The sequence below is a fragment of the Triturus cristatus genome, chromosome 4_2 (genome assembly GCF_964204655.1).
Source record: "Triturus cristatus chromosome 4_2, aTriCri1.1, whole genome shotgun sequence".
Lineage (NCBI taxonomy): Eukaryota > Metazoa > Chordata > Amphibia > Caudata > Salamandridae > Triturus > Triturus cristatus.
Window position 1 is genome coordinate 709237676 of NC_140586.1, and position 14553 is coordinate 709252228.

The following is a 14553-nucleotide window of genomic DNA, read 5'->3' on the forward strand; positions in this document are numbered from 1 at the left end:
CCTACACCTAGCAGCGATCGCTGCCTATCTACAAAACAGACAGCATTTGTCACTCTTCAGAGTGCCCGCTATTAAAGCCTTCATGGAAGGCCTCAAACGAGTAATTCCTCCCAGGGCACCACCCTCCCCTGTATGGAATCTAAATTTGGTCCTTACACGACTAATGGGTCCGCCCTTCGAACCAATGCACAAATGTGAGCTACAATTTCTCACCTGGAAAACAGCTTTCCTTGTAGCTATCACTTCCCTTAGAAGGGTTGGTGAAATACAAGCGTTCACCATACAGGAACCTTACATACAAATGCATCACAGCAAGGTCATACTTCGAACTAATCCGAAGTTCCTGCCCAAAGTCATTACCCCCTTCCACCTCAATCAATCAGTGGAATTACCTGTCTTCTTTTCGCAACCCCAATCTGTTGCGGAAAGGGCCTTACACACACTAGATGTGAAAAGAGCGTTGCTATATTACATACAAAGAACGCAACCCTTCAGGAAGACCAAACAGTTGTTCGTCTCCTTTTCTCCACCACATAAAGGCAACCCCATCTCAAAATCAGGGATAGCTAGGTGGATTGTAAAATGCATACAAATTTGCTATCAGAAGGCAAAGAGAACATTATCTGTTCCCCCTAAAGCCCACTCTACAAGAAAGTTAGGGGCTTCTATGGCTTTTCTAGGGAATATACCCTTAGATGACATATGCAAGGCAGCCACATGGTCTACACCGCACACATTCACAAAACACTACTGTGTAGATGTGCATTCCCAGCAGCAAGCTAGGGTGGGCCAGGCTGTACTAAAAACACTCTTTCAAACAGCTGCAACGGATACCGGTGGTCGCCGCTAAGGTTGGGTACTGCTATATAATCTATGCTAAGTGTACAATCTGCAGCTCATATGCCTCGAACGGAATATGCTACTTACCAGTATGCATCTGTTCTTGGCATGTAGAGCTGCAGAGTTGTACACGCCCACCCGCCTCCCCGGCTACCTGTATCCGTTCCAGTCCATCTTATTTAGATACAACACACATGGGTTTCTCACTGTTATTACTACGCTCCATCATTTCCCTGTTGGCGAAAAACAATCTGAGGATGGAGCCGAAGCCCATGCGCAGTACGGACCGAAGGAGGAGTCACCAAACTCGTGACTTCCAAAGACGGTCCAAGAAGAAAAACAAACTGCAAACATCCGGGCCCAACACCAGATGGCGACCTATGCTAAGTGTACAACTCTGCAGCTCTACATGCCAAGAACAGATGCATACTGGTAAGTAGCATATTCCTTATCCTGTTGCAAATAGTGGGTCTTTTAGAGCAGCCCTACGTCTGTATTCAACAGCAGGAGCTTTTATATAATCCTTTTTCAGGATTGTTTAGACCTCGAACATTGTAAGTAGTAATGTTTAATGAAGTCACTTTGTGGTTTGTGAAAGTGTGTACTATCCTTTTCTCTCTGAATAGTGCTGCAGAGATATTGTGTGGCGTTATGTTTGTGAGTAGCCATCCACATTCCCCATGTTAACCCTTTCCTCTTAAAAACATTTGGAGTATACCCTCCAGTAGCATTAAAGTGAGCATTTAATAACTTCCGTAACAGATTGTCCGTGGACCCAGGACCATTGAACTCTGAATGTGCACGCACCAAGTATATCCAGCGTGCTGGTCTATGTTGAAGTCTCCGATTCGCCTGCTCAGCCGCTAGTAAAGTCTCCGTAAATTGCTCAACTTGACAACCTCCTATTATGCAGTTGCTCATGTATATTCTCTTCTATTCCTTTGGCCATCTTTGCCTACTTTTTTCTTTGGGTCCCCTTATCTCTTCAGGGCCATCATTGCTTTGAGGGTGGGTGTTGCTGACCTTTTGAAGGTGTTCTAGCGTCACACTGTTTTGCCTTGATTTCTTCTTTGGACTATGTTTACCTCTTCGGTTTAATACTTTACACCATTGTGGGCTTTTAGGTTGGGTAGGCCCCTTTGGTGGGTTGTCTCTTGGTCTTTCTTAGCTGACACAGACTTAGTAAGTGGGATGCCACCATCAAGGACTTCATGGCTTATTTCTTATCCTGCCACTCAAAGCGGAGCTGAAAGAGGTGACCCCATCTATATATAATACCTTTGTCTCTGAGGAAGGTAGTTGCATGTCTAAAAGCCTATTTAAGGAGTGTGATGGGAGATAGGTCTTAGTAAGTCTGAGTATCTACACCATTGTAGCAGATAGGCCCTCCCTTTCACATTGTTCTCATGATTTCTTCCTTGTTTTCAAAATGGTGCACACGGATGAGAATGTCTGCTGGTTTCTTTGTCTCCCACACCCCTTTGTTCTGTGAGCCATATCTGTTCGAGTAGGGGCCTTCTCATTATCTTTGAGGACCACCTCAATGAGGTCTTGTGCACATTTTGTTATGTTAGAACCCTCCATAACCTTTAGTACTCCTCTTATACGAATCCTGCAGCAATGAGTGATTATCCAAGTAGCCTTGCTTTTCTTGGCGAATGATAAACTGCTCCTTCAGGGTGATCAGACAGGCTCTGTGTTCTTCCAGCTCTAGGCTCCTTTCATCCTGTGTAGCCTCCAAGGAGGTCACTCTGTTGCCCAGATTATCAACATCTTTCATTATCTCAGCTAGGTTTTATTCCTGGTCAGTGCGTACCACGCCTAACACAGCTTTGATCTCCGAAAGAAACTGTCATAAAACTTTTTGTTAGTCTTTCATCCTCTGAATTGGGTCCACACTTTCCACAGGCTCCAGGGGAGGTATTTACTAAGACATGTGAAGATGGTCAGTTAAGTCTACTCCATAGAAAGTGGTTGTCTCAAACGCCCAATTCCCCGGGCATTTGAGGCAGTAATTCTATATGCTGTTGGATCTGCGGACAATGCGTAATTTCCTAGGTTTGTCAGGCCATGACCCGCATCTCACTTGTACCTAGAGCAATTAGCCCATACTCTATCTTGAACCGTCCCTTTGTCAGTGCTTGCCTCACCAGCACTACCCAGTCAGCACCTTTCTTCTGTCAATGCTATAATGGGTTCTGACTGGCCCCACCTCAAAGGCCTCAGTTTACCATGGGCAAGTTTCTGTGTAGGTCCTTGTCCTCTCCTATTTGTCTGTTGAGTTCTAGCCCCTATTTGCTGCTTAGTCTGCGCTCTCAGTTTACTGTTGAGGGGCAGGCAGTTACATGGCCCTCTCCTCTCCTCCTCAGATGGTTGCTTCATCTTCTCTTTGTAAACATATTTTAGTGATATTAAGTGTTAAAATAAAATTGCTGGTACAAAATAGTATATGAATTAGTTCGACTGAAATTATTAAAATCATGTCATCGGCAAAGCAGCCATTCATAAGCATACATTCTCACCTATCTCCCCACTCCCTTCCCTGTGTGTGCCCTGAGCTCTAGTGACTGCCCCATAGGCATGTATGGGTGGCTCTGGAAGTGAGTATTTCACTTTCCCTGTAGGTCGAATTGCGTGTCTGCACGGGGTTCCACACAGAGCCATCTCTTCCATCTTTGCTCAATGACGGGTTAATCTTGTAGAAGGTTAATGGGTCTAGGGGTGACTGGTGCTTCCTCTGGTTAAGAGGGCCAGAATGTGTTAAAGAAGAAGCTCTTGCCATGTCTATGGAGCCTTGTCTGCACCTGGTTTCACGGAGTAGGATTATGCTCTCATAGCCTGCCCGTCCCTCGAGTTCCCTTCTCGAAGTTGCTGCCCGGTGACCTGTTGGGGCCTTCCGATTTCTAGTAATTTTTCGCTTCGCTAGAACAAATGCTAAGTCCTGGAATTTGCTTATATATTTCATTTTGGCTGTATACTGAAACCAGCTTAGTAAGCAATACTTGGGCATAAATGGAATCTATCTATGTATTACCTCAGTTAGTACTAGAGTGATTTCTCCCCAATAGTCCCTAAGCTCTAGGCAGCTCCAGAACATATGCAGAAACTCTTCCCCCATTTCCACGCACCTTGGACAGTATGCCTCTCCTATTGTAAACTGCCTATTTATTCTGCCACAGGTAAGGTGCGCTCTATGTAGAATGTAAAAGTTAATGAGCTTAAACCCAGCATTCCTCGCTCTGGGGGTCCTTTCTGTTATCTTCCTCTGGTATGAGGATCTCTAGGTCCTCCTCCCAGAGGGCTCTAAGAGCGCTCAGGGTAGTATCACATCTCTTGTAATTCGTTTGCATAGGCAGGTGACTGCCTTAAAATCCCTGAAGAGGTGACACCGTATTGGCAGCATTTAGAATCAGAAGGTTCAAATAGACCAGTTCCCAGTGTCGACGGACTGCATACGTCACTGCTCTGTGAAGAAGCAAATGACTCCGGGCCAGGTCATGTGCACCACGAAACTCTTCAAAGGGGAAGAGCACCTCAGTCTCCTAAAGATCTCCAAATTTTGTCGCGCCAGCTATTATCCAATTTGACAGCTCCCTCCATGTGGTATTACTTCTAAAAGTGAAAAGGGTATATCCGGAGAGTAGGTGAATGGGTGCTTCCATCAAGGGCCGCTGTTTATCATCCATTCCCCGTGGCTCACTCAGTACAGCAGGTGTAGTCTTGTTTTCCATTTCATGTCGCCTGGCCTCCACAGCAGCTCTGCTCAGTTCATTGCCTGCTGCTCTTCTCATTACCAGTGTGACCTCTCTGCTTTCTGGGGTCTCCCACACACTGAGCCTGTCTCTTTGAACTGGACTGGGTCATCTCTAAAGTAATCTCAGGCTCCCCATTGGATCCTGCTCCCCCACGACATCTTAACTTGGTCATTAAATCCACTCACCCAGTCATCCTTGATGTTCTGAATTCCTCGATCCCCTCTGGTATGGTTCCCACAGCATGGAAATGCGCGATGGTTAGGGCCCTCTTGAAGAAGCCCAGCCTGGACCAGTCCAATCTGGGCAACTATCACCCAATTTCCCTCCTCCCTTGGCTGAGCAAACTGCTTGAGAGACACATTAACACCATACTGGTTGATTATTTAGAATCCAACAACCTGTTATGTGACTCTCAGACAGGATTTCGTCCCAAGCATGGGACGGAAACGGCCCTGCTTGCAGTGACGGAGGAGGCTGCTGGACCGAGGAGGAACAGCTGCAATCATCCTCCTGGACCTCAGTGCCGCGTTTGACACGGTTAACCACAAAATGCTGGCCCATTGACATGAAAATATGGGAGTGTCAGGCACGGCACTGACTTGGTTCCAGTCCTTTCTCAGTGACCGTTGCTTTCAGGTCTTTGAGGGAGATGTGGTGTCCTCCCGGCTACCTCTCAGCTGTAGGGCTTCCACAGGGCTCTGCCCTGAGCCCCACGCTTTTTAATATATACACGAGTCCTCTGGCGGAGGTTGTCCATCCATTCGGCATTAAGATCATCACCTACGCAGACGACACTCCGTGGTAGCACTAAATCACTCTGAGGGGTCATCTAGCACCCTAGGCCCTTGCCTAGAGGCGGTGGCCGAGTGGATGGAACTCTCCTGCCTCAGGCTCAATGGGGACAAAACTGAGATTATGTTCCTGGGTAATCCGCCATCCCCTGCTCTGCTGTGGCCGGTCTGCTTGGGCCCTGCGCCATCCCCTGCTCTGCTGTGGCCGGTCTGCTTGGGCCCTGCTCCACCTCCAAAGACTGATTAAGAGCCTTGGTATGTGGCTTGACAGCTCTCTTGATTTCAACCACCAGGCCATCAAGCTCTCAGCCACCTGCTATGGACTGATGAGAATGTTGCGGAAAATCATCCCCCTCCTTCCCTTTCAGGCGAGAATTAGGGTGCAGGCCCTTATTCTCTCTCGCCTTGACTATGGGATGCTCTTTATCTCGGGGCTCCCCAATTTACCATCCACAAACTGCAAGTAACGCAGAACTGTTAACAAAAGATGTTACCTCTGTCACCATAAATAAGCTTTTCAACTTTTTGAAGTAGATTTTTATTTTCCACTAAGTGCGTATAATATACAAATACTGCGTTTCATATTCTTACATCAAGACCTGTTGATTCTGTGCGACTGTTGCTAAAACAAAAACAGTAACGCAGAACTGTGCAGCGCGCATGCTCTTCCAGACGCCGCGGTGGCAGTCTGCAAAACCAGCACTGAGGAATCTTCATTGGCTGCCTATTCCGGAAAGGATACAGTTTAAAGCTATGTGCCTGGCTCACAAAGCCATCTGGAAGACTGGTCCGGTCATCATGCATTCCCTGGTCACCCCCTATCTTACCCCACAGAGCCGTGCGTTCCAGCTCCTTGTGCTTGGCCACCCCCCAGACAATACAAAGATCTAGATGGGGTGGTCGCTCATTTTAAAATCGAGAGCACTCTCCCCCTCACTCTTCGAGAGAATAATCTCTTGGCTTTACGGAGGCTCTTAAAAACCCATCTCTTCAAGATGCTTCCGTAGCAGCACGGCCTCTGTTCTTTTTCGCTGTTCCTCTATTGAACAGCGCTGGGAGGTCTTAGGGTAGCCATGCGCTATACAAATAGAATTTCATTCATTCATTCACATGCAGCCAGAGCAGAGTGACTTGACTACACGTCCATCTTGGCTAGACCATGCCCTCGTGTCGGTATATTTTAAAGACATTTTATTAATAGATCTTGCATACAGCTGCTCTGTCAAACCAGACCTAAAAAGCTAAACATAATTCGAAATCTCCATGGTATACCACCAATTCCTCAATATGGTGAATGAGACATGCCACTGTAGAGACTTGGAAACTGATGTTTTATGAGTTTATACCAAGTGCCGCACCACTAATTTGCGATGATTCCCCTCTATAAATCTGACTTTTTAAAAAACTTCTTAAGGCAGAAGACCCTCTGTGCATCTCTAGCAAGAAAGTATATTGTACAGGAAATCACAATCCTAAAATTTTAAAGTAATGTACCACAGCACTGGCATCCGATGCATTGAAAGGGACAATGCAAACAAAGACCCATTTCGCAGCAGCTGTTCAATCTCTTCGCTGTCCTAAAGGTGTATGGACTATATTAGACTCTGCACCACAGACTAGAAAATTAAGTGGCATTGCCTTCTGCTGCAGAACCGCCTCCATTGGTATACAAGTGGTCACAGAATAGTTTCATGGAGGAAAACACCCGAAGACTTAAAATTGCAAGAACTTAAGAAGTTGAGTTAGCTTTATTTGAAGACCTTGAGTAAAGTAATTGTTAAACCTTAGTAATCATAATAGATTTTTTTTTAAATACTGATTTTATTGGGAGTAACTGTTTTCTTTCAGATATGCAAATGAATGGCTCAAAAACATCAGAATTCTCGCCTGTGAGAGTCATGACTGTTCAGAAAACAGAACGTCCAAGTGCAATGTACTTGTGGTTTCAGAACAAAAAGGAACAGGTATGTGTGTTGCTACATTTTTGCTAGCTAGCAAGGGTTTTTATGTTTGTGCAGAGAATTGTAAGAGAGCCATGCCTCTTTCATTTGGCTTCTTATTTGAGTATATTTGATAACCACAGAGAATAAATCATTGTTATTTCAAATGAAGTGAAAAGAAAATATAGGAACCCCCCCCCCCCCCCCCTCCCCTCTGTTATTCCTCTTCACACATTGTATATATTGGATTGCTGAGGACTCTCTGGTATTAGAGCCTGTATTATCTCTACTGGATTATTTAGTGCATCATTATTTTCCATTTGTTTGCATACTAGGAGCAGTTAGTGTAATGCATAAGCAGCAAATGTGTACTGTATTTCTCCAATTTTAGCTCTGCTTATAACTGTTCAGGAAGGTAGGCCTGGTGAGTAGTATTTATGAGGATGAACTTTAGTATACAGTTTACAGTGTTGAAACTGTCCATTTCTAGAAACTCTAATCAGGACTTTCTCCAGCATGAGATCTTTCCTAGAGTCGTATGCTGGAGTCATTCCCTGTCATTTGAGGTGAGAGTACCACTGTAAATTTACAATAGCAGTACATGAGACCGTCTGCCTTGAAACCTCTAATCACTACCATTTTACGAGCACTTTCACCTTATTTTAAAAGAACGAAACTTTAGGCAATGACATGAGTGTGCCATTATCCTCACCCCACCCAGAGGCTGTCTTACTTGACATTTTTACCGCATGTTGCATGGGTAGTGCTCTCACTTTAAGTAGATATGTCTTAATTTTACCTCCGAATATTCATTCTGAGTCTCTCCTTTGATTGTGTGCATGTGTGTATAATTTGATTGGACATGAAAAAAGCATCAACAAGTCTTTACATTTTTTCTTTTTTAAGGCATGTAACTTCTGCGGCAAACCAAGTCTTTAGAGATGATCTGCACAAGATGTGCCTAGCCAGATCATATGGCAAAGAACTGCAAGATTTAACAGGACACTGCTGGCAAAACCCCTCAGTAACTGTTAGGGGAGGTTTTTGAGGTGGGTTCAGAAAAAACAAGGCTACAGAGAGCTCCTCTTTAGGGGATGAGTTTTGGTCAAGTTCACAGCCAACCAGAGAGAAATGCACCAATTAAAAACATCTGTGGCTTCGGAATCCAAAATTCCTGCAAAGGAGGCAGCCTCAACCTCTTTTGAGCCCCAAGAAAAGCTCATTGTCAGAACCCTTTCAGAGGGCCATGGGGCAAGCAGGACCTATTGGGCCCCACGGTAGGGTGTGAGGCCTTTACCTCCAGGCCCTACCCACTACAGGTCCTGATCTACTATGGGTCCTGAGATACTTGGCACTTGACTCTCAGTGGTAGTGTGGGTTGAGCAGTCCAAGGCTTCTCAGTGAGGGGTTTGAGGGGGAAAGGGGGGTGTCACCGACTTTTACCTCGCAGCTCTATGGCTTGCTTCACTGGGCAGTAATGCACTCTTCACAGCAGCCCCCTCTGGCATATGGGGTTGCTGCTTTTTACTTGCACACAGGGTGCTGCCCGTTCAGTGCAGACACTGCTAACTTCATGGTGGCTGAACTGAATCTGAGCAAGGACAGTGTCCAGGGCAGTGACCCGATCGATGCAGCTGCCACATTCTCACACCTCGCTGTGTGGATTCACTCACCAGGATCCCCCACTTGACCATGCCCCCTCCACACGCTCTCCTCTTTGTCACCGGGCACACTGGTCTTGGCAAACAGTCAGACACTGGGCCTCCAGGGCAGATGGTCTTGAATTTCCCTGGGTGATGTCCCCTCACGCAGCTGGGAGACTGGAAGACCTTTGCCCTGAGTCCTGGACAAATGTATCAATCAATCAATCAATCAGGGTACTTGTAAAGCGTGCTACTTACCCGTGAGGGTCCCAAAGCGCTGACGGGTGGTGGGGGGATGGTGGTGGGTGCCGCTACTGCTCGAAGAGCCAGGTCTTGAGGAGTCTTCTGAAGGTGAGTAGGTCTTGGGTCTGTCGTAGGTGGGTTGGAAGGGTGTTCCAGGTTTTGGCCGCCGGCGGTCGTACGTTGGATGCGGGGGACATCGGCGAGGTTGGCGGAGCGGAGCTGGCGGGTGGGGGTGTAGAAGCTGAGTCTGCTGTTCAGGTAGGCTGGTCCGGCGTTGTGGAGTGCTTTGTGTGCGTGGGTGAGGGCCTTGAAGGTGATCCTCTTGTCGATGGGGAGCCAGTGCAGGTCTCTCAGGACGGGGGTGATGTGGCTGCGTTGGGGGGCGTTGACGATCAGTCGGGCGGAGGCGTTTTGGATGCGTTGTAGCCGCTGTTGGTGTTTGGCTGGGATTCCTGCGTACAGTGAGTTGCCGTAGTCCAGTCTGCTGCTGACGAGGGCCTGTGTCACTGTTCTTGTTTCGGTCCGGATCCATTTGTAGATCCGGCGGAGCATGCGTAGAGTGTTGTAGCAGGAGGAGGAGACGGCATTGACTTGCTTGGACATTGATGTGGTTGGTTGGTATCGGTGCTGTCCACAGGGCGGTCGGCCACCAGGAGTCGTCCCAGGCTGAGGGGGTGGGTCCGAGTATGAGGACCTCCGTCTTGTCCGAGTTCAGTTTCAGACGGCTGCTCCTCATCCAGTCGGCGATGGCTTCATGCCCTCGTGAATGTTGGTTTTGGTGGTGTGAGGGTCCTTGGTGAGGGAGAAGATGAGCTGGGTGTCGTCGGTGTAGGAGATGTTGAGGTTGTGGTGGCGGGCCACTTGTGCGAGGGGGGCCATGTAGATGTTGAACAGCGTCGGGCTGAGGGATGAGCCCTGGGGGACGCTGCAGATGATGTCGGTGGCTTTTGACCGGAAAGGTGGGAGGCGGACGCTCTGTGTTCTGCCGGAGAGGAAGGACGTGGTCCAGTCAAGGGCCTTCTCTTGGATTCCGGCTTATTGGAGGCGTGTCTGTAGGGTGCGGTTGCAGACCGTGTCGAATGCGGCCGACAGGTCCAGGAGGATGAGGGCTGATGTTTCGCCGTTGTCCAGTTGGTGTCTGATGTCGTCTGTGGCGGCGATGAGGTCTGTCTCGGTGCTGTGGTTACGTCTGAATCCGGATTGGGACGGGTCCAGGATGTTGTTGTCTTCGAGGTGGCGGGTCAGTTGAATGTTGACGATTTTCTCGACGACCTTTGCCGGGAACGGGAGCAGAGAGATGGGTCGGAAGTTCTTGGGGTCCGCCTTGGGCTTTTTAAGGAGGGTGTTGATTTCAGCGTGCTTACAGCTTTCCGGAAATTTTGCTTTTTTGAAGGAGATGTTGATGACCTTCCGTAGTTGGGGTGCGATGGCGATGTATAAGTCTTGCAGAACTTCTCCTCCTCAACATATAGCCCAATTAGCTTGACAGTTGCCAATTTTGGGGGCCTCCGGCTCCCCTTCTTATAGTCCATTTCCAGACACCAGAATGTGATTTAGGGTCTGAGTCTTGGATGTTTGCACTGGGGGTCTGCTTCATTTTGAAGTGCCTACTCCTCTGTTCTGCCCTCCGTCTAAAAGTAGTCTGTCACAGCAGGAGCAGCTCCATATCTGATAGCCCCACACCACAGGCTGTGGGAGTGACTAGAGGGTCACATCTGTATGTAGGCCACAGTAATATGTGCATCAAAAGGTTACCCCAAGACACCAACCATGCTTCTTAAGATTCTCTCATCAGCCCCATCTCCTTTGAAGATGTGGCCAGGCCCCGTTTCGAGTGACCTCTCTCAGAATCAGAGCACCCTTTCAAGTGTACAGAAGAGCCTGCTTCTTCCCTCCTCCAGTGTGTGTCCCACCCAGATCTCATGAATGCAGCAATCCACAGATCGGTCTGTACGTAATCCCCTACCGCCCTATGCTCCTCCTGTCAACCCGAGGGCTCCCGAAACGGAACCCAGAGTATTCCATGTATTGTACCGCACACATACACCCAGCACATCTATTCATCCACATGCGCACTGTTCAGCACTACATACTAACTAGATGTAGACTAAAGGTGAGTTAAACACACATCGGTGGAACTTTACAGTTACACAGCTAAAAAGGCATGTTCACGCCTATTGATGCATACACAGTATGCTGTTACAACGGTGCTCATGCTACTTAACCCTAGTAAAGACATTAGCCTTTAATCACTATGGTAGACGCCCCTCCTGTTCCAACAAAACTGCAATCCGTGAGACAAGCGTGTCATGGTGCATACACATTATCCGTGTTCACCCAGGACTAAAATCAGCACGTCTGTCAACATATGAGGGGCTTTCTGTCCAAACACTCATTAAAAACGTGAGGTCGTCTTCTGACCAGCAGAAAAGAAAGAGAAAGCAATCACCAGCCATGCCAAAGCCTCGATCTCCTCAGGTGTCAAATGGTAAAATTGGCTTAGTCAACAGTAGATCTTTTGTCGACGATGCCTGTTCAGCAGGAAAGGAGGAGATGGAAACCCCATCAGTTACTTGCCTTTGTTTTAAGCCATTGACCGCTGTCTACCCCAGCGCGGTTGACAGCTTCACCATGTGTGACACCACCACCAGCCCCATTGATGGAGGAATAATTGATGGAGGAATAATTGATGGAAGACCCTTCGACAAAGATACAGATGATGAGAATCCAAATGTCCAAAAGACAACTCTGCGGAAATCTGTCTGGAACATATCTCATCTAGTCAAAGCAGAAGAATATTTGGATCCTGACAACCAATATGAGACTGCATAAAGTCTAGGACTGGTTAAATAAAATACCAGGACACTAAGGAAGAATTGGGGTATTTACCTTAGTGCGATTCTGATGTTTACCACCCAAATTATTAGGAGCAGGAATGGGCGAATAAATAACTATGCTGACTGTGATGGCAACTATGATCTTTATGAGGTATCTTATGAAGACTATCTAGAATTTTCTAAGATGAGGGTATCTATATCCCTCATTAAGGTGTTGCGCCACATGAATGATGATTACTACACACCATTTCATACAGTTCTGAAACCTGCCAATAACTCTATTTCCAACTAAAAATGTGTAGTAATGATGACACACTGGTAAGTTGCAATCCAAGTAGGTTTATTCACAGGTAGTATCAGTAAGTCCTTATTGACAGGTAGGTCATCATTAATAGGTAAAGAAGTCCTGCAGGGCAGCCTGTAGGTGGTACATAACAGCCCCACGAGGAGCAGCCTGCTAGCTGCTCAGCCCCTCTCACCAACTGTCACTCCTCATCCAGTCACCCAGGCATTCTACTCCAGGTCCACTCACCAACATTCCATACAGAAGACACACACACAGGCTGAGCAGCTAGAGCAGAGAAACATGGGGAATAAAACATCATGTAAGAATACTACAAAATGTTCCTGGGTCTTGACAGGAATGATGACAAAGACCTGTACCTCCTGATCAATCTTATACAGAGCCACTATCGCCTACAACACCACGTCATCTTGGCCAGCTTCTTACTGATACACATTGGACAACAACAAATACTGTGATATAGAGGAAGGAGAACTGCCAGAACTTTGTCAAGAGGGGATGAGTGGGATGACTAAATCCTTCTGGCAACCAAATCCCCTCCCCTTCCTCCTTCCTTGTCTGCTGGATGACATTGTGAGGTTGCAGACTGGTCGAGAAAGCTGCTAAGATCTTCTGGTAACGAACCGAGAAACTGATTGTTTTCTCTAAAGTTTCAAAGAACTGGCAAGGAAATCTGTGAACACAATTCCAATCCTAGACCACCTCTGGAAAGAGGGTTTCGAAAAGGTGCAAACTCCAGTGAATGTGCAGCTGTGAAACCCAGGTTTGATAAGAAATACAAACTGCCAAAGAACGTGGCATGCTGGATTGGCAACCACAGTGCACATTTTGCCATGATGCAGGCCACACTGAAGATCAAGAAATGCTGGAAGCCATGTAGCACACCATCCAATAGAGAAGGACTTAGGACACAGAGAACGAACAAATCGGTTGGACAAGAGTTTCATCTATGGCAGTTATGGCAATCAAAGCAGCCAACGCTACGGCAATCCTGGGCAGGATAATGCAGAAGTGGTGGGACATAGCTAAATATCTAGATCTATTGCCGATAGACAAAAAAACAAGAAGTAAAGGCATTACATCACAATGAAGATATAGCGCTCGCAGTGCTCATTCACTCTGTGGTGGATGTTGCTAATCTAGTCTACTGACAAACTAAACTGGTTAAGATAGACCCCTTCCTTTTAAACCCCAGTTGCAAAATAGAATTCTAATCATGCCTTTTTATGGAGTCTCACTGTTTGGAAGCATGTAGATAATGCACTCCAAGCCATAAAGCAGACACTGATCCAGAAAGATTGCATAGAGTAATACCGCGATGACCGCCTCAGCACTTTCAGGAAGCTAGAGGAAGAGCCCTATCATACGGTGGCACTTACTAGTCCTACCAATCAGTCTTATTGCTAATTTTAAACCTCATACCAACAACAACCCACAGTGACAAACATCAACCAAATGTAGAGGAGGAGGAGCAGGACAGTATGTAACATTAGACACCCATTGACTATTCTCCTGCACGGGCACCCACCCCAATCAACTCCAGGGCTCTACCTCCGTAGTTGGCAGACTCCACTTTCTACTACGATAAATGCATGCTTTGGGATTTCATCAGCACTCTGCGCCAACACCAGGTTCAAGCACAGACATCTCTACTTGTTGAATGCAGGGTTTCTCATGCTATGGAGGAAAAGATATAGACTCGGCTCTAAAGCAGCATCGGAATTTGGCATTTTACTGCAGATTCTTTTGAAGAAAGTAGAGTAACATAACAAGCGCACGTTCACTCTGAGGCATCTTGGCGCTGAATAACAGATGTTTCTTGTTACCCAACTCAATGGAGGTCCATTCTAGACTGGTGCCATCGCAATGTCTTCCTAAGAAAACAGTGATTCAAAATTGAGACCTTACTAGAGTTACTGATGCTACCTCTTAAAGAGTACATGGCATACATGGATCTCAAGGATTCATTTTCCTATACCGCAAACCTCAATTCTTCAGAAGTGTCTTGTCCCCATTTTCAATTCAACATGCTCCCATTTAACCTCTGATCCTCCAGAGCAAATCCTTCTTGCAACCAATACAAAACAATTACGTTTCTGGGTGCTTTAATAGATACTTCCAGAGCAAAAAAGCATAGCCTTTGCGGGACAGACCAACTGCTCGCAGAACATTGGCAAAACAACTAAAGAAGTAATTTCAT

At 46.8% G+C, this 14553-nt stretch overlaps 1 protein-coding gene across 1 annotated transcript in view; it reads left to right on the forward strand.

Moving 5' to 3' along the window:
• NDC1 (NDC1 transmembrane nucleoporin) overlaps positions 1-14553 on the forward strand; it is a 370234-nt gene that overhangs the window by 196375 nt on the left and 159306 nt on the right. Inside the window, exon 13 of the mRNA XM_085602585.1 lies at positions 7235-7350. Within this exon, the coding sequence (XP_085458711.1) occupies positions 7235-7350 (116 nt within the window). The remainder of the gene's footprint in view (positions 1-7234; positions 7351-14553) is intronic.